The 20,801-nt window shown below is 40.1% G+C and overlaps 1 protein-coding gene across 4 annotated transcripts in view; it reads right to left on the reverse strand.

The window, feature by feature from the left end:
- LYN (LYN proto-oncogene, Src family tyrosine kinase) overlaps nt 1–20,801 on the reverse strand; it is a 53,444-nt gene that overhangs the window by 27,111 nt on the left and 5,532 nt on the right. For 2 of the 4 annotated variants that reach the window (XM_056332517.1, XM_056332519.1), the window contains exons 2-7: nt 4,531–4,604; nt 3,001–3,049; nt 2,806–2,911; nt 2,370–2,468; nt 2,164–2,267; nt 512–661 (exon numbers count right to left, since the gene is read on the reverse strand). In XM_056332517.1, the coding sequence (XP_056188492.1) occupies nt 512–661; nt 2,164–2,267; nt 2,370–2,468; nt 2,806–2,911; nt 3,001–3,049; nt 4,531–4,604 (582 nt within the window). Of the gene's footprint in view, nt 1–511; nt 662–2,163; nt 2,268–2,369; nt 2,469–2,805; nt 2,912–3,000; nt 3,050–4,467; nt 4,605–20,801 lie in introns of all 4 variants that reach the window. The other 2 variants (XM_056332516.1, XM_056332518.1) reach the window with 1 other exon arrangement.

Below are 20,801 nucleotides of genomic sequence, written 5' to 3' on the forward strand. Positions count from 1 at the left end.
CCCCTCCCCCTCTTCTTTTTTTATAATAAATATATGTACATTCTGTGTGGGTACAATTTTATTTCTTTGAAGTCAATGGGCTTTTACTTCCTTCAAGATGCCATTAACAATACATAAATAAATAAATAATTGTATAGGAAAAATAAAAACAATTCCACATTCAACACCAGATACAGGAAGACATTCAAAAGTCTATAGGTATTTCCGCTAACTGTGAATACAAATTTACTTTCAAATACAGAATTAATTTATTTACAGTGCAGGCAATTCTTACTATAGCTTCCCATCATCATAACTTTGATGAAGTGTTTTTAAAACTATTCTTTATTTCACAATGGTATGCCACTGAGCAAGCAGCATTAGGTCTGATTATGATAACAGCATTACTTGGGTTCCAACCAGTTTTACTTTATCTTTGATAACACGCATACCTGGGTTATTTAAAAAAAAAAAAAAAAAAGATAGATACTGACGCATTCTATTAAGTAAACCACTAACTGATTCAACTTACTTTGGTAATGTTTGATCATATCATTGATGGTGGGAAAAGTTATTCTTGGAGAGATGTAAAATCCTCCATTGTCTAGACTCCTAATTTTGTAGTGCTTAATAACATCGCCATGTTGTGGATCGTAGTCTCTTATGGAGAGAGAATAGCTGCCTGTGGATAAAGAAAGAATGATCATTAACAGATAGCAAAAGTCTACAGTGTCCACCACATACACAGCTGAGCCTAACAAAATCACCTTTTTATCTGGTTTTTTTTTTACTCCCTTATTTCCTCAAAAAGCGTTTTGCAATCAACAGGAGGAAGTTAGCTAACAGCCAGTCCTGAACCAGTCACCAAAATGCTTACAATCACATTTTCTTTTTCAGTTTTATTCAACAAACTCAGGAGTTCCATAATCCAGGCAGCTCCACATCCAATGGCCACTTCTGCAGAAAGTGCCCCCAGCTCGAGTGGAACTGGCTGGGAAAGCAAGGGCAGGGCTCTCACACAACTCCGGCAGACGCTGAAATTTGGAGATCAGCGTTTTGGAAAAAAAAAAACATGCTGGACGTGGCGGGCCAGCCAGCAAAAGGATAGTTTGGAGATGGCTTGAGACATACAGGAGGGAGAGCAGACCTGTCAGTCCTAAGGAAGCCGAACCTCAGCTGGGATTTGAGACTGGGCAGCACAGCATCTACCCTTAACTACAGGGCTCTTTGTTTCTTCTACTCATACGATTCTTGTCATCCATTTTCAAAGGATAAGAAACCACCTCACCCTGTCTCTCTCCCCACACACAGATCCAGTGACAGAAGGGGATAGAAAAAAAATGTTTTGGGGGCACTTTGCCTTACTTTCAGCAGACTACGTTGAATTTCAGAGTCTTATTCCGAGAACTTCATTTAGGAGTCTTATCTGAGAGCACAGAAATAATGATATGGGCCCATTACAGAGTGCTACCTGATCAAGAATCTGTTAGGGCCGGAAAAGCCACCCCAAGGAGAGAACAGACATGATCCTCTGAAGGGATACATGCATCTTCTTCTGGAGGATCCAGTGCTAGAGTATCCAGCCAGGCTGCCGTCAGAGTCCAGATGCTGGGGCAGAACCTGAGATTCTCTTCTCAAAGTTCCAGCTGAAGAGCCTGGAAACTTCACTAAGCTTTTCAGTACCAAGAGCTCTGTCTACAGCACAAACCTCAAGCAAAAAGCTTTTTGCCAAAAAAATCACACTGTAGTGCAGAAGTGTAAACACTCATTATGCAATAACTAAACTTTAAAACTTGTAGCAAGGATACAGACCCAATAACAGAAGACTATAAAATGCAGCATCTACTATTTACAGTGAAAAGTGTTCTGCAGTAAAGGAATCACAAATGTTAGGAGGAGAAAAGACCTCTCACTTCCTTCATTCCTGCTTCTTGTCAGTATAATCACACACACACACACACTTTTTTTCTTTTATTTCTATCTCAGCTTTGGGTGTTAACCTGTAACTCTTTTCTCTCCTTTTCCTGGTAATTTTCTGATCCTTCTCATTCCTACAGAACTGCAGAAAATTCACACAATAGGACACACTGGGACTACTCCACACCCAGTGCCACCTGATGCCAATTTTGGTGAAGACAGTCTTCAACTATTATTAATTCCAAAGTAACCCACCTCAAAGCTTACCTTTTAATGTTTCACTTTCTCTGATAAGGAAAGCTCCAGGACTATTTCCAGGAGCCAGGAGTTGTCTTTCCGCATCTTTTCGGGTTATGTCTTTGAAGAACCACCTGAAAAATATTTCAAAGAGTCAGAACTATTTCTCTCCCCCAACCACAAAGGATACACCACCAGGGTGAAGAAGAAGTTTGCTAGAGCCTAGGAGAACTTACTCTTCTGTTTCCAGGGTGTTTACTTTTGCTACGTAGTTGCTGGGAATGAAGCCTTCCTTCCTCGTGGTAAGAGATTTTGCTCTCCACCATTCTCCCAGCCTGAAAATAGAAACAACAGTAGTATCCACAGGAAAGAAAAATGATTAAGCATTACTTGGGTCCTATTGTGCTGATAACATTGCCCACACTGGAGACAAAGGAAGCATCTTTCCTCTGAACTCAAGCCCCCTAAGAAGCCATTGGCTCCATCAGATCAAGGTTACTGTCACCAAGGGCAGATGCCAAGTCCTACCAAAATTTCCACATGCAGTTGTATTTCATATGTACTCTCTTATCATTCATACTCTTGTGTTATGAGTAGGATATGAAAACATGGTAAAGGGAATTAGGTGAGCCCAAAGAAAAACTACAATACAATCAGTACTGTCATACTTACTCCTCAATAACTTTCATTTTTTCTCCTTTTTTGAAGGACAAGTCATCTTCATGAATGCCATCGTAGGGATACAAAGCTATCACAATGACTCCATGCTCCTCTGTTTCTACAAAGGTAGAAAGCCAAAGGCATGTTTCCATTATTTTGCAGGCTGACAGGGCATACCACGCAGCAATGATTCCTATGAAAACGTACCTTCATTGGCAAACCTCTGTCCTGGTAAAAGCTGTGCTTCTGGATTTGCCTACAATAAAATATGTCTTTAATTAAGCAGTTTTAGATCTTTGTGACAAACTTACATTACAATCACATATTACTCCGTTGCTTTGGTATCATCTTATATGTCTTAAATTAAAAGGAAATGTTCCAATCTTTTCCTGCCATTCTTCAAAAGTGAATTACAACATAAAATATAGTCAGTCCTCACTAGAATTTTAATTGAGCAGCTCAGATGTTGGGAAGGCGTGACGCAAGCCATGGGGAGGAAGTTCACAGCTTTGTGACTTCTGCTGATGAGGCTTTAGGCAGGGCACTTTAGCAGGGCAGTTACTAACATGTAGCTGTCACACTGAAGAACTACAAGCACAGTTATGTTGCTAAGATCGTGCAAGAAAAAAAGAAAGAGTAATTAAAAAAAAATCATGGTAGTTTGTGACGTGTGTACATTGACTGAGAGTGTGCTGAGTCCACTGTGTCAGCTGGTGAGAGGGAAGGGTGTTGTGCACACCCGCAGAGAGCACGGTCCCTGAGTAAGGGTGGTCAGGACATATGGTTTCCTCAGCACGGCAGAGAGGGTGGGGGAAAAGGTACCAGTCAGTCTGCAAAACAGCAAACCAACTTGGTATCCGACAGGATTCCCCTTCACAGCACCCTTCCTTTCTAATGCCAGGCAGCACACACAGAACTGCCACTAGCTTGTTCCTCCTGCCGCACAGCCCTGCTCCCTTCGATACCCTCCGCTCTGCTCCTGTCCTTACCTACGCACCTTGTGCAAGGTTGAGTAGCCTTTACTGAGAAAAAAGAAAGTAGACTGGAGCTGGTAAAGAATTGCCCATGATTACTTCAGCCTTTTTAAACAGAATAATCAACACCTGGTTCCCATAGCTATTAAAAACCCTAGGTTGATGCTTTTAGCAGCATAGAGAATGTTAACCAGAGATGATGCTCCCAACTGCATCAGAAATTGAATGCAGTAGTTGCAGCTGCATCCATGAGGTTTTGTGTTTAGATGCAATCGAAACCTCTTCACCATTCTACCTGTCTGCACATCATAGCATCATAGAAGATCCCAAGTTGGAAGGGACCCATAAGGACGGGACCCATAAGGACCCATAAAGATCTAAATTACTTCAGGTTTTCTAAAGTCACCTAGCACTCTTCTACAGGCATAGCTATATCTAAATCAAGTGTTGCCAAGGATTACTGTTTTTGTGCAGAAAACTATGACAAACATAAAATAATTAAGTAACAAACCGCCAATTTTTATTTTTTATTTCTTTGAGTACTTATTTATTGAGGGTGAACTGCACAACACTAAAAGCCCAGCTGTGGACTAATGATCATTTGAATTTCTCCATGCATGTGCTTTGGATTGAAATTTAAGTTATGCCAGTCATGCTTTGATCTTGCTACTGGAATTCTCCCCTGAGACTATCTACTTACTGGCCTTTGCTGTTTATTGGACGTTGGATCCCTCACATAAATAGTTCGTTCAGTTTTACGTACTGGTTCATTCTTCTCATCTAGCCCATCTCCATGCAGATTCTCTTTCCTTTTTGATTTTATACATCCCATATTTCCTGTTGGAATAAAAAAGGTATTAAACAAAAACATTATGCCATAAACCAAGCCATTTCCCATGCAGTCATCTGGGCTATGCAGCAAAAACGTGCTTCCTTTCCATACACAATAGCTCAGGAGGAGAACAACTGAAGGTTAGGAACACATGCTGAAAGCTCTTTTCTGCTGCAAATGAAAGAAATGATTTCTTGTCTCCATCTACAGATGAAGTAAATATTTCAGAATAGTTATTTACCATTTCAACATTTTCAGATTTACCATTTTTTCTCCCCAATCTGCCCCCGCCCCTGAACCCCCTTGTATCTTTCTGATACTTCTGTGAGCTTCAGAATAGATACAAGAAAAACGTAATAACTGTAGTGACAACTGATTTCTGTGTGGTTTAGTGAAAAAGCTGCTTTGCAAGATGTGGGAAAAAATTCCAGTCCAAATGATGAGAACTGCAGCTGGAGTTAGCAATGCCTGTATGTCCCCGCTCCGTTTTACATATGCCTGTCTAGCAGGGAGCTCCATTTGATTCAAATCCCCATCTCACGTGAGGCTGATGACTTGGGCAGTCCCAGCTCCATGGTAGATAGGCTGCTACTGTGACCTTCAGTAATGAATCGCCTTGTTCAAACAGGTCTGTTACAGCAGTCTAAAACAGCCGATGTGTGTATCAGTGATGGCAAATCACCATACAAGTATTTCTTCTTCAATACAATTTAGAAGGATGATCCCTCTCTCAGGATGTGCATCCATGCTAAATCAGATGAGATACAGCTGTTAGCATCTACATGACTGGAACCTGACTGCTAAATCCCATGATGTAATTACGTAGTACTTCAGCAGGCAGACATACAACGTTATCTCCATCTTCCTCCCTCAGAGGACAGTAATTATACTTACTCTTCGAAGAATCCACTATGAATGCTTTTCAAACCTCTCCTGCCTTCCCCTCTCCCTCCTTTCAGGTCAGTGCTTTAATGCTAGGTTCACAGTCATGTTTTCCCTTGCAGGCACACACTCTCGCTGCCCTCTCCACCCTAATTAATCTTTAAAGCCAGTTCTTTGAAGAACAATGTAAAACCTAAAATAAGAGCTCTGTGCATATACAGGCTCAAGTAAACCAGCACTGACTAAAATGCAGCTGCAGAAGCTAAAGCAGGCAGTAACACCCTACACTACATCTCACTTGTACCTTCATCTCTAGTACATAAAAGATCATCACAGTAAACAGTTAAGGTAGCAGAGGTGTGCACTTGTAGACTCAACTGTTTCAGTGGGGTGGTGCCTTGCACACCCTACCTGTGCAGGTAGGAAAATTAGCCAGATCGGTCTGGTTTCATATTAAGATGTAATTTTGTGCCATACCAATAATAATCATAATCCTAACTGACTAGAGCAACAAACCAAGGCCACAAGCACTCACTCCCACAATGCAGTTCCTAACTTCCCACATCACCTGCATTTAATCTCCCATCGTGCCATTAAGGAAGTGCCACATAATGACAGATGCACTCTCCTATCCATGGGCTGAACATTTTTTTCTGAACAGGAGAGGAAAGTACCTCCTCTCCTACCATTTCTGCAAATTATCTGTCACCTATTGCCAACAAATATGGGGTGTCCACAAGATTTCAGCAGTGATGCAGTGAACTGTGATACTGGTTTAAAAGCAGCATGAGAACTCATTGCTCCCCTTCTCGTCTTCTCTTGAAATAAAAATAAAAGGAATCGTACAGAAAATCAATAGGCACTGACCAGGCATCACCATCCCATAGAGGCAGAGAAGAGTTTTCTCTTCTTGTGTGCCAATATTTCAGTGCTCCCATATTCATTTGAAGGCACTGGGGGGCACCTTCAGCCAGGGTCTTCCCTTAGAAGCAAACATCTTTAATGCTTAACATTAGTCTGTGAAAATACCCATTGGGAGATTTTTCCAAATTCTCAGCTTTACATGGGTTACATACTTGTTTTAAAATACCGAGAAAGTTTTTTTACAAATATTTTCTTTATTTATAATTGTGGATATGTAGATGATTCTTGTTCTGTAGTTAATGGTTCCTAGGAAATTTCTGTACACCCACAGGCAGGCTGGTGTTTGCAAGTTCACCCTAGACATCAGGAAGCCCAGTGTTTAATTACCTGCTGCATCTGCAAGATCAGGTATTTAGCCACCTAAGTGCTAACCTTTTTGCTCTTGAATAGTTCTGCTTCTACAGAATAAACAGCTAAAGTGGAGGACATCTGTAATTTGATCTAAGCTGTCAGCCAAAAATCCCTTTCCCTATTGCTGTAAGAATGCTGAAGATATCTTTAGAGACTGCAGCTTGCCCAGTGCCAGTGTAAACTCAGAAAAAAGCAATTTTATTCCGATTTTTTCCTGCATCTTAAAGCACATGAACAGCTGTAACTTAAGCCTGCTGTGAGGTTGTGCGGTTAAACTCAAGGTTAGCATTTGTTCCTGACAGTAACAACAATGGCTCAGTAATGCCTATGTGCGGGCACCCCCACCCCGTAATCCCACAGAAGCCTGCTTGATGATCTGTGAAATCATACAAATACAATGTGTGAGATGACACCCGTGATGGCACCAAACAAAGAGAAGATCCTGAGCCTCATCATGAAGCATTGGGTTTTGGGTTTTTTTCCTCAGGGACATGAAAGCCCGTGGTCCTCACAGGACTTAGCTAGGTCTACACTAGCAAATGGCCCCCACAGCTGGTGCTGAAGCCCATATCTGCTTCAAGGGGGGTTACTGCCCCATTCACTCCAGTATAGCTCCAAGGACTGAACATCCAGTAAGGAGCAAGACCATAGCAAGGGTTTACCTGAAGGTAAGCCCCACACTGCATCTTCGGAAAGGAGTCTCGTTCTTCCACTCCAACTCTGCTCCACAACATGAACTACAGCCTAGCAAGTGGGGGCAACTGCTTCAGGAGTGGGATACCAATCTAACATGCTGATATAGACACATCCTGAGAATTTTAGCTTCTTTATAAAACAAGCCTCTTAAATCTTGCAAAAGAAACATGTATAATATGGAGTAACATAAACCAAATGTTAAACACTTAATATGTATCAATATAGTTAAGTATATGATACATAATTTAACATTCATTTTTCTGACCTTACATTATTTCTAAAGAAGTATAGGCAGACAATGGAGACAAAGCATAAACAAAGCTGAAAAATAGTTTTTAAGCAGTAGAAACTGGATCAATGAGCACACATTCTTTTGATACTGTGAAATGAAAGATTTTTGAACTCTTCAAAGGCCACAAGAACTTATATTTCTGTACATGCTAGCCCTCTGTAAAGCTGTGCGCACTGGGTTCCAGACTGCACATTTAAAATTCCATAAGATCAGTCCTGTGCCCAAAGCAAATGTAACTGTCTTGGTTTCAAAAGCTTCTGCTCAATGCCTGCTCAGTTCATCTGCAATGCCAGAGGTATTTGCTTCCAGTACAGTATTACACATTTTTACTGAAATCTGATCCGGGTCTTTCCCAGGGTTTTGAGAGTGGTATCAAAGTAAAGATTCATAGGGCCAGTGTAAACAGCAGGCGCTGATGGGAAAGTTTCAATCAACACACATTGTAATGGATTTCAAAATACAAAATGCTGTATCATTGTCAAAGTTCACAAATGTTTGACCCTAGCAAATTACCCATACAAAAAAGAAGCTCTGAAATACAAAATGTGTATTCAGTGTACACTTTTCTCAGTTTATAACAGTAGTCCTAAGGAAAATCTGAAGGAAGGAAGTTCACTCATGCATAAATAAAATATTTCACTCAGTGTAAAATGTTTATTTGCATAGTGCTCTGTGGCCATATCACAAGGGGCTTCAAGAAAGCGTTTTGTGCAGATATCAAGAGAATCCAAAGAGCACAGCATCGTTACAAATGAGACTATGTTAATTGTTCATCGGAGATTAAAATAATTTAGACATCAGAGGCATCACTGTCAGGCCCTGCTCAGATGTTTCCCATTCCAACAGTTTTGCAATACAGGATTCACTACTTTTTATCCATGCTTTTCATTTGGTGTCCTGTCCACACCTCTAGACATGAAAGATAAACGTTTAATTAAAAGAAACTATGTACCATAGCTGCTAACTTTTATAAACAAGTGTCTAAAAAAGTAACAGCTGCTCTTCCAGCAACCAGCATGCTGTATTTCATGGCAAAGAGGGAAAGACAGGTAATTCAGTTACCCTCTGCAGTGTAGTGACAAGAATCTAAGTTCAGGCACCGTTTGAAAAGCCACAGCAGTATCCATAAGAACCATCACACTCTGCAGCAGGTTGCTCCACAGACACCAATTCTGATGTCTACAGAGGTATTTGCCTTGAATTTTCACTCTGAATCCCCTATTTCATTTTGCTACAGCAGCACTTGGGTCTTAATTCCAAAATGGATTAGCGGCGGGGGTCAGAAACTAGTGCAACCTTTTTTCCAGGATTAAAAACTGCTGTCTATCCCCAAAATACTACTGCTTTATCTGCCTTTTGATACATAACCAGCAGCATTGTGTGTCTAAAGACACAAGAACCACTTCTGCAAGCAGTCAAGCTTCCTGTGACCATCACCTGTCCATCCACCATCAGCAGCATTCGAGGTTTCATTTCCTCCCAGCACTTATCCTTTGTACCATCTACAAAGATGATCTCATTTTTCACAGCTATTCTTCTCCTTGTGATTCTGTTACATACACTATTTATGGTACACATTAGAAACCACTTCCTAAAAATCCACCTGAAATGTCTGGGCTTTCCTTGATCAAAGTCATGTTTTCATGAAAATGATTTTCAAATCCTCACAGATTTTTCATGAGTGGCTTAATATTAGTTTTTGCAGAAAATGCAAACCTTTATAAAGCAGCTAAAATACACTAAACTTTGGCTTTTCCAATAATAAAATAACTTCTAAGAGAACTAGAACTACAACACTGAATATACGAGCAACTCTCATTTTATCAAATAAATGTCTGTCGTTCAAAAGGTCGGTAATCATGTATACTAACACCAGTTCTATGGGTAGATTAGGCTTTTAACAGATATACACATATGTATTTTAACAGGTACATAAATAAAATAAATTTGTATGCAATTGCAAGGTTTATAAGCAGTAAACTCTTGACTTAAGCCACAAAATTTCTCATGCATATATATAAAAGGCATTCCTTAGCAGTACAAATAAAAGACAGTAAATCAAGAAGTATAAAGAAAAAAGGGGGGGGGGGGGGAAATCAAGACCCCTAAATTACCCTGAGTCTTGAACGCTGCTCTATATTTAAGTTTCTGAATCAAAGATCAGGGAGCAATCGTTCACACCTATGTATATACACAGAACACAACTGGTTTTAAACCTGGAATTTAAACTTTAAAACTTAAAGTTTCTAGGCTTTAGAGCAGCTTAGACAGCAGAGGTGTACATAACTTTCTTTTTCAGCATCTCTTTCAAAAATTGAAAATAATATCATTTCCCTCCTCTGTTTCAGATATGTCATCCTGGCCTTCAATACCAGCTGGTCCACCGCTACTTCAAAAGTTACAAAGCCAGAGGTGACGAAGCGTTGCCTTTATCAGATCTCCTGATTAACTGAGAATGTGAGACTTCTCAGGATTACCCTCAAGGTCAAGTGTCTCAATAAACAAACAAATTCAGTGTGATCAACTTAGAAGTGCTGAGGAGGAAGAATTACAAACCCTGTCTGCCTGAGAACACAAGCACCTGCTTTCTCTGTACCCCATCCAACCGTCTACATCACTTAAACCAACTGCTTGAGTTTCCCATTCCATGAAAAAAAATGGGAAAAACCTTAAATTTAAGGAATTTCTCTTAACCTTTACTACCGACTTTCACTTTATGCTGGTCTGCTTCCACATCATCTGTGGTACCCGAGTGTTGGTTGCAGCCACCTTCTATACCTCTGTTAGCAGGACTATGAGGAGGACCATCTCTGAGGGGCCTGGGAAACCTGGGTTCAGTTCTGACCCCTCCTCACATGCTGCAGAATGGCAAAGCAACCTCCCGGGAACACAGAGAAGTTTCATTTGAGGTAGTGGAGCTCAGCAAAGACTCATCAGTACTGCTCCGTACATATTTGTGCCAGTGAAGATGCGCTACTAGACCGGAGTTAGAATGACAAAAATAAATTATCTGTGGTTGGGAGTAATGTGAAAGATTTAAACTGGAGAGTAACTGAACAGAAGTAGATTCCTATTCTTTGCCTGTCTCAAAAATGATCGGTTCTAATTTTGTTCAGCCTTGTTCTTATACCTGTAATTCATCACAAATATATAGAATAATATATAAAAAGTGTGCACATATATTTAATAATATTATACATAATATTATAGATATACACACATGCATTAAATATTACTGTAAGTCCTGAATGCCTATCAAACTAGACTCTTGCAAACACAGAAATCCTGGGTCAGCTTTCATTGTGGTCTTGTTTCACTTCCTACATCTTGTTTTTGCACTGGAGACCATCTAGGGGAACTTAAGCAGTTTGTTCTTCCCTTGCCTTTCTGCTGAAATGGTTATGTGTCTCAGTCACTCCTCACCTCATGTACTTCAATTTCTTTTTTAATTTGGCTTATTTCTCTGGGTCCAGATTGCATCATCTCTATGTGTCCCAAACTGAATTTACCCCTCACAGGATACACATATTTATGAGCAGATATATAAATACACACACACAGGGGCATGGGTACAGGCATAAATGACCATGTGCTCTCTGCAATGTATGTAAAGAGGAACATGGATAGCCTAAATCTGCTCAGTGTTTCACTATGACAGACTCGCCCAGTGTAGATTCCCATTGTTCGCGTGATGTGAGATGCAGTAGCCCAGCTGATAGCATTTTAAAAAAAGGAGGAAATTTAGAGAATTCTTTAGCTGCTTCAATCTTTTCTTAGGAAAAGGAGGCAAAACTAAAATAATATTTTGGCATACATATCTATACAAAGAGGCAAAGAAAAGAAACAAGTTAATACCCAGTGTAACCATCAAAATGCAAATATTACTGTAGTGGAAAAGTACGCAACAAGCATGTTACTGTGAGATTTCCTCAAACTTATTCTCATTTAAGCAAAACCCTCAAATTTTCCAAGGGTGCACCGCTATCAGAGCAAGATAACAGCTATCTAGTTTATCACTCATGATTAGAGCAGAAGACTAAAAATTACCTTCTGGGAAAGGCAGACCCATTCTGAGCAGCACAATTCTATTGTACAAGCTCAGAAGCCAGTTTGCCAGGCTAATAGGTGGTGGTGGTGAAGAACAAAAAGTTACAGATGAAAGGTTTCAGAACCTCACTCCACTTGGCTTAGAAGCTGTATCATAATTCCCAGTCTTAAGCACGTTTTGGGGACAATAATGGCATTTAGCCCTTCAGCCTCTCCGGCAACTGGGAAGAAATCACATCTCTTTCAGCTTCTTTTCTAGGCTTTAAAGACCAAGCCCTCTCTGTTTTTTCTATTTCACCTGGTTATCCCTTTTCCACATCTGTTTCAGTTTGAACACACCCCTCTTAAGGACAGGAGGCTGGAGTTGGTCAGGTGTTGTAAGAAGACTTTCAGCAATGCCTTGCAGCAAACAGTATAAATATTTCTTCCATCTACAGAAATATGTTGCAATTTCTGGGCAATAAAATCCCTAAAATTATTTTATTATTTTTACATTTTCATCACACAATAGTCTTTTATAATAGTCTTGCAATCTGTTAAGACATCCAGGTTTGTCTCAGTTTTCACAATGACAAACTGTTGTCACAGCAGACTTCCATAGCTCCAGTGGCCTGGCCTTACCTATTAATACACATTAAATTTCTCCCCATTATTCTGCCAGACCATTCTTACTGCGTTATATTCTCAGCCACTTGTGTGTTTCTAATGCCTCCTAATATCACAAGGAGTCTCCTGTTTTTTCATTGCAAATGAAGTATTTTAAAAAAAAAAAGTCTCAATGTAAAGCTAATGTAACGTTAGGCATCAGAGAGTGGTCCTGCCAGGAGTTTGGGGAAGTGCAGCAGACAGGCACCGCTACCCTATTCAGCTTCTTTCCTAACTTCTTCCTTCACAGCTGTGACCAAGACAAATTCTACTTTGCCCATGTTATTTCAGATTATTTTTTATGGTTTTCCTACATCAGTCACAGAAAGTATCACCCTATCACCTTCAAGCTCTCCAACACTTGCATTCTTGCTACAGTTGTAAATAAGTCACATTTCCACTTTCTCTGCAACATTCAGTTTTAAGGCCCGCACCCACTATTTCTCCTCCTCCTCTTCAGAGCCCAGGTTCCCAGTGTTACTGCACAAATATCTCAGTCCAACTAAACCAGTCTGGGTTGGCAGATTGTTTTCTGAACACTTTCTGAAGAAAATGAGTTTCTTGAACTCATTACCAAGCTGGCTGCTGTTCCCACTGACATTCCCCATGCCCATTCTTCGACCCTTTGGTGTCCTGTTTCCCTCTCCCACACTGGCCTTTATATTGAAATCAGGGGTAGGACTCTGCAATATTTATAACTCAAGTCCACTTCCTAATTTAAACATTTATTAAATTAAAATTAAAGTTACAACAGGCAAGAAGAAAGGTGTCCTGCCACCTGACTACAGTGGAAGTGGACTGTCTTATTACATCATACAGTAAAAAAATCCCCTAACATCTGATGTAAGAACAGGAAACTTCTGGTGAGATAAAATGCCCGGAGTTACTGTATTGATGCTGTATTGATGTGTTTCTGGGAAAGGCAGACCCATTCTGAGCAGCACAATCTCATTGTACAATGAAAAACCTTTTCTTCTATACCGCCCCTATTTTTTAATTTATTTTTTTTTTTTACTTACTAGACCAGGCATTTTAGCTATTCAATAACCAACACCAATCAACACATTGCTATACTAAATGGAAAATAAGTGACTTCAGTTATCACATCTCAAGCTTCCAAGTATGAAGTGATCCAATACAGCTGTACAGAAATCAGGTGTGGTCAGGCGAGGTTTGAGGATTACGTACTTCCCTCTGCAGCCCTTGAGATAGGAGTGCTTTGATAAAACTACCTATCAGTTCAGGTAAAAAAGTTTTCTATATTCAAATGACACTAATCCACAGTCCAACCTTTGCTTGCCTTGCCTTTAAGTCTCTGAGGAGAGGATAAATTTATACAGTCCTCAGCTAAATGATACATGATCTTTGCTGGAACTCATAAACTAGCATAAAATATATAATAAATATCACCATAGTTGATGACATGAAAGGTAGCTCTAACAAGGGTGGGGGACTTGACCAAGAAAGAAGCGTCTTCTATTTTTCTATAAATCCACGACATATTTTGCCCAGATTTGTTAAAAGCTTGGCTTCATACAGGAATTTTGGCAGTGTAAAAAAAACCCAACAAACCAACCCAAACAAAAATAAAAAAAAAAACACCACTGAAAATAACTAATGTCAGCGTCGTAGAATAATAATGCTATGCTTGCAAAAGGATGAAAATAAATTTCTGAGACAAAACATTACATTGAAATGAAACAGAATATAATTTATAGAAACTACTGATCCTTGTTTATTCAATTGAAGAAAAATACCGAAACACAAGAAAGTTAATCCACACAAGATTGCAATTTTGTTAATGTTGCATAATAGACCTTATATATTATGAAAATGTTCCAGATTCATGCAGCTAGTATTTTTGGCACTAATTTTAAACCACGTCTTACATTAAGCTAACATCTGTTTTCTGACCTTATAACACTCGCTTCATTTTATTACAATCATTTGCCTCAACTGCATCCTCCAGAATTTTGAATCAATATCAACAATGAATTAATTCACTTTGCCAGCCCTCAGGCAACCACATCTTCCATTTCCTCAGCTTTTTTCCACTGTACTATACCTTTTGAAGATAGGGGGAAAGGTCAAATTACATCTTAATTTGACAAAACAGAATAATTACTTCTATCAAATTCTTCAAAGGGATCATACGAAACGAAACAGAGAAAAACCGTACCAACATATTAACCAATTTAAAGGGAAGGTTCCCAAAATACTTTACAGACTTAAAAGTGTCATGCAAACTGCAAGTGTAAATGTCATTTTCTTTACTGGTAAAAAACCTCAGTAATGACAAACAGCAGCTCCATATAACCGCATCTCCATTTCCAGATGAAAATTTGGCCAAACCACTACACTGAAGAGGATCAACATTTTCCCTAAGTATTAGCAAGTGTCCCACTCTAGCTAGCACACCCAAGGGTTATATCTACATTCCAAAGTGAGTGTATCTATGACTAACATATGGGTTTTTCACCTTTAAATTGATGACTTTGGCCAATAATGGCATTGTGCTACAGTTTCAGTAGTCTAAGATTTGCCCTGAGCTTTATAGATGTCCATGTCTGCCAGTAGTATAAGGCTCCTTCTCCCCTCCCTTTTTAATGACTAGAGCAATCACTGAGGCATAAGAAAATGAGAAACGACCCATACAAATGACAAGGTGTCAGACAGAGCTCCAGGAGTAGCCCAGTCTGTCACAACACATGATGTGACAGAAGGGCAAGACAAGCTTCACACAGTTTCTTTGGAAAACCCAGATCTGGGACCTATCCTTCTTCACCTCCAACAGCACTCACACAGCTCCTTGCTCTCCCCTTCTCCTTCACATCCACCCACACCCACCCACCCACTTCGCCTCCCAAAACAAGCCCAGCTGAGAGGCACGCAACAGGGCTTCCTATGTTAGTCCAAAAGGCCTAGTTCATACACATGGTGGTCTTACTCAAGTGTTGATTTCAACATACCCATCAATGTACATGAAACCAAAGGCACAGGGACACAAACAAATTACAAATAACAAGTGGTCCTGCATGAGCTACTGTGCAGTACCCAATGTCTGCATTTACTAAGTGATACGCAAAAAAGAAATGAGATTTAGCTTCTCCCTGTTTCAGTGAGCCTCGGAAGACAACACAGGATGAAGTGAGCAGCTTGCTAACATGTAGTGAGTTTGGGGAAAATCAAGGTGTCTTTTCAATATCATTACCAGGCTGTACCCCAACTAGCTCTTCAACTCAAATTTGTCACTCTGTGTGTCCTCCCCAAAAAAAGGTGCACATGAAGGTATATTTGCAGGCAGCAGCTGATAATTGAAACCTTCATCTCATTCAAGTAAGGCGGCCTAATGCTCAGCTTCCATATCCCTGAACGAATGTATTGACAGGACGTGTGTTAGGGAGAATCATCAATAGCTACTATGACTAAAGGGAGAAGATGGTTATTCATGAATGTGGCCTTCCACTAGTTAAAGATGTTGTTGGCAATAAAAAGTCCTTTGCAGATGTGGTCTTGCTTTGAGATGTGCCTGTAATTCAAACCCATTGCTATACTGTAAACAGAACTCAAAGATCATGAAATTATCACAAGATGTCAATGAAAACATAATGGAGAAGAGCAAATTCACAGCCAACAAGCCCTGATGAAGGTTTTGGGAGTGGCCTTACAGAAAGTATACCACTTCTCCTTTGGATTTATCTTCTGTTTCCAGTGTGTATAATAAAAGAGGGAAAGGGGGACCAGATCATTAGTACATATTAGCTGTCGTTCTCTCAAATTCAGGTAACCATATTCCCACGGAACAAATGAATTATTATAAACCTTGCCTGGTTTTATGCATTCTACAATCTGCTTTCAGTATGCATTAAGATAGTTACGAATAAATTAGTGCAGAATGACTTCTGTGTCAATGGATCCTAACTCTGTACTACCCCAGTCATTTTATAAATCATATTACTTTGCACCACACTGCATTTACCACTTTGCTCCATTGCTCAGAGGGCTTCTTCATCTGCTGTCATCTCCACATTTATATGCTGAGATGTACTCATGACCAAACTTGCAACTTAAATGTAGCATTCTTGTTATAACAGCATCATACTATGCCTTGGGCACCTGTCTAAAGCCCTGACTTTCACAAAAGAAAAGCAGATTTCCTTTTTCACCCTCTTCACATGCCAGCATATAGTTCAGCTGCAAATAAAGACCTACTTCTCCAGCAGACTGTTTTGTGTTTGACTAGCTGTACATCACTGCATACACACAAAGGAACCCTCCTGAAACATAGGCCATTGTACTGGGGTACAGGATATGGATTTACGAGTGAACTCTAAGCTCAGATGAAAATCTGGGGTTAAATCATTCATGCTGATGCAGGCTAACACTCTTACTCAGAATCTGGTTCCTCCTGGAAGTTTGCAAATCTTGGAGAAGTTTTCTTAAGTTGCAAGAGGAAGTTGCAAGAGTTCTCGAAAAAAATCAGGCAGTGCTGAATCGGGTGCCAGTAAATTACACCAGCAGAAACGAAGTCTTGCGCTATCTCATCTTTACAGGGATACTAGAAGAACATTCAGCACTAACTGTGTAAGTACTCATGTGACAAACAACCTTGTCTTGTCCTCACTGATGCAAGTAGCAGAACCTCCCTCAACTCCAAGTCTGTAAGATCATGCTTTAGGTTCTGGCACTTCACAGAGGTCTATTTATAAATGGTTTATTTTACTTAATTTTAAACTCTGTGTTAATTATATTCCTTTGAGGGCATGAATCTAGGGCAAGCGTGTTCCAGTTGATTTCTCACCCAGCTTAGTAAACTGTTCCAAGCAACTGTTGCAATTTGGGATACATGCGAGGGCACCAAAGAGTATTATGCGAACCAACAAGTTTGCTGCAAATATGATAAATAGAACTAAAAGAGATGTATCATGAGATCATGAGCAATTTTTTGAGGTTTTTAGATTAAGTCCTTGAGAAAAGATTTTTTTTAATAGATACGAGCACGCTCTGCACAAGCCTACCAAACATTATCCTGAAGGACTACAAACTGCCACTGATCAAGGTTTGAAAGCCAGGAGTGTAAAGACAGAAGCACACTTCAGCTGAAGTCTTGGGGAACTACACTCTCAAGCTGGGGTGACAGTAAGAGTGTAAAAGGAAATACATTACTGAATGAACATGGAGTAAGAATTCACATACAATTTTCTAAGCAGCTTTCCACATTTGTTGCATGCATGAGAAGTTTCTCTACAGTTAACCAAAATTAAAAATATTTTACATTCTTTCCATTTTCAGAGAGGAGAGAGAGTGGGAATTCAGAAACCCTCTTGAGGGAGGGTTGTGAATCATTGGTGTGACAGTTCACTTGATTTTCCTCCCTCAAACGTTCTAAAGATGAACTGGAGACCTTGGATTTTAAACACATGTATATCTTTCTCAAGAGCAAGAATTAACAGAGTTCCCCAGATCACCAGGACAGCAGCAATGCAAGAATATTAACTTGATTAAAGTTCTTTTCTATTTGAGAGAAGTTCTTCTACACTAAACAGAAGTTCTGAGTAGAGAACTGATTTGAAGAACCAAGTTGCACTTGCTCAATAGGTTAATTTATTTCATTTTCAGAAACCAATTAATACTTTGACCGCTGCTACAATTTTGACTTTGCCTTGATATTTCTTGTTTTCTATCTATAAAAACAACCAAAATTTCTGTAATCACAATGTATCATTACTGAATTGCACAGCATTTAGTATTTTCTGTTGTTCCTAGTTCTGTTTAATGGTCATAGCAAGTTCCATGAACCAGGCTCTGATCCTGTAATTGACTGACCACAACTTGCAGGAGCTCTGCAGACTTTGAGCAACTCACACCAGGACTTTCTGCACAAAGTTCAGGGCACAGACCTTAAAAAGCAGGACAGCATGCATGACAATTTTGGCAGATTTAGACTCGCAGTAAACTGGACGTCCATGACAAGAACTATTTTCACATTCATACTGCACCCTACAAGAATTTCACAGCACTATTATTATGACCATACTGGCTGCTCATTAAAGTTTATAACCTTTATAACTTCAAATATCAAATATATAGCTCATAGGCAGGCCATCTGATTACACTGTATCTAAAAGAATCATCTTAGACTGTGCACAAGCCCCATTGTTTATATATGATTTCATCACCCATGGCCCACACAGTTCATTTTCCAAGCAAGAACCAAGAATAAATCAGTGGTCACAATGGTTACCTGAGTTTGTTTCAGGAGAACTGTAATGAGTCCACAATGAACTGACATTTGAATTCCACAAAATTAAGCACTGTGCAAAGAAGATGCCTCAAAAACCAGTAAGACTGCTTCGTTGTTGGGCATGCATGGGAAGTTCTTAGGACAACACAAACCATATTAGAAAAGGCGTAGGACAGGAGGCTGAAATCTCTGAGAAGTCAGAATTGGGGTTGATGCTGAGAAATAAATGAAGAGAGAAGACTGCAGAAGCAGAGAGATGAAAGGAGAATAACCAATCAAATACGAATGGAAAGGATGGTTAACTAACAGAGTAGAGACAATTACAGTCCCTAGGAGAGCCTATTTTCTCAATCAGTATGACAAGATACAAAACACGCAATAAACATAATATAGTCACATCACTGAAACTGTATTCTGTGCTCAAAGGAGAAATTATTTTCCTGTGTCATACCAAAACAAGAATCCTGATATTTTTGCTTTTATTGCAGGAGCAAGTAAAAGGACTTCTTACCCATCTAAACCTAGGAGGAAAAAGTGCCAATGTACACAGTCAAATACATAACAGAAGATAGTACTGTTCCGATCTCTGATTCAAATAAGCTAACCAAATGCCAAATTTTGCATTTTCTGGCACTTGTGTCCAATGCCCTCACCCTTGGTTAAATGCTCCCTTGAGAGCAGAAACATCTCACCTGAAGCACCTTTCTCCCGCTTGTTCACTCTACCAGCCAAATTTGAAGTCAGTTCTTCAAAGCTTGTACTGCCTCTCAAAGCTTCATTTCTTAAGTTTCACTTTCTGTGAGGACAGAGCGCATGGGTCATGTTGACACTGAGGAGCACAGCATGGAGATCCTGGAACAAGAGCTGCTGCCTTAGAACCACACCCCCACAACACCAAGCCTTGGTTTCTTTTTCACAGGCCAGCACACATGCCAGTAATTCCATGCTCTGCTTCACCAAACCAGGTGTATTTACAGGGATAGTCCACGCTGGCTCAAAAACCTTTCACATGTGCCAGCAGACGGCACAGAAAAACCTCCTGCGTACAAATGAAGAAATGAAACTTGACCAGAGAAGGTTGAAGCAACAACACAGGGGTACCTGACAATCCATGCCAACAATTTGCAAGATGGAAAGTAACCTGTTTCAAGTCAGGTTGAGGTCACCACTTTAAATCAGGTGTGGTAAACAGTGGCAGTTGTCTGTAAAGATAGATTACACCTACACCTAATACATATTTGAGATAGGAGAGTCTTGCTGGCCATCTACAGAAGTACAAAGCTGCCCTTTAAAGAGGCGTAGGCTTTCCTTAGAACACTGTGAAGACCATGTTAGTACTGCCAGGTTGGGATTCCACTGGACTTTATACCTCTTCAAAAGACTGGGGGTACATATTCCTGGGCACAAGTTCCCTGATAAGGTAGCACAAGTAGATTACAAGTGATAATTTTATGATGAAAGGTGCTGAGGTTTATTTTTCTGGAAGGGGAAAAAGAAAAGTTGCCGCACACATCTCTAAATCAGGAGATTAAATAAACAGCTTATACCACTGACAGTCCTGAAGACAAAGCTGGAGAGAAAGAAACAATAGAATGGTGTTGGGGAAATGGAAGAACGATGGGAGAAGAAAAAAAGAAATGGCGGTAGGAAGGGAGTAATGTTACAGCAGGATAAAGACTGAAACATGGCTATTTCCAGGAACCTGGGGAGAAAAAGCCCCTAACAAACAGCACATCATTACTAATGAAGACATTTGAAGCAGCATGGCTCAAAGATTTTTTCAGACGCATCGGTAAGTGTCATGGCAGAGGGATGGGAACTGCTACCAAGGAAATGTAGTGGGAGATTTTCAGAAGAGGCAAGCTCTGCTGGTCTGCTGCCTAGCAGGAGTGCTGCTATGCACCGCCTGCCTAGCAGAAACCATCAGTCAGGCCATCTACATCCCAAGAGAAAAGGGCTTCACATCCACCTCAGTATAACCCTGTGCTTCTCCATAGGTGCCAGGACAGCTGCCGCAATCCCTCTTGCAGCCAGTGCTAGTACAGCTGGAAATCAGTGATGCAGCAAAGGCTTTGCAAGACAGAAAAGGGAAGACAAAGTGCCACACCAGCAGAAGAGTTG

Source organism: Falco biarmicus, chromosome 3 (genome assembly GCF_023638135.1).
Source record: "Falco biarmicus isolate bFalBia1 chromosome 3, bFalBia1.pri, whole genome shotgun sequence".
Taxonomy (NCBI): Eukaryota; Metazoa; Chordata; class Aves; order Falconiformes; family Falconidae; genus Falco; species Falco biarmicus.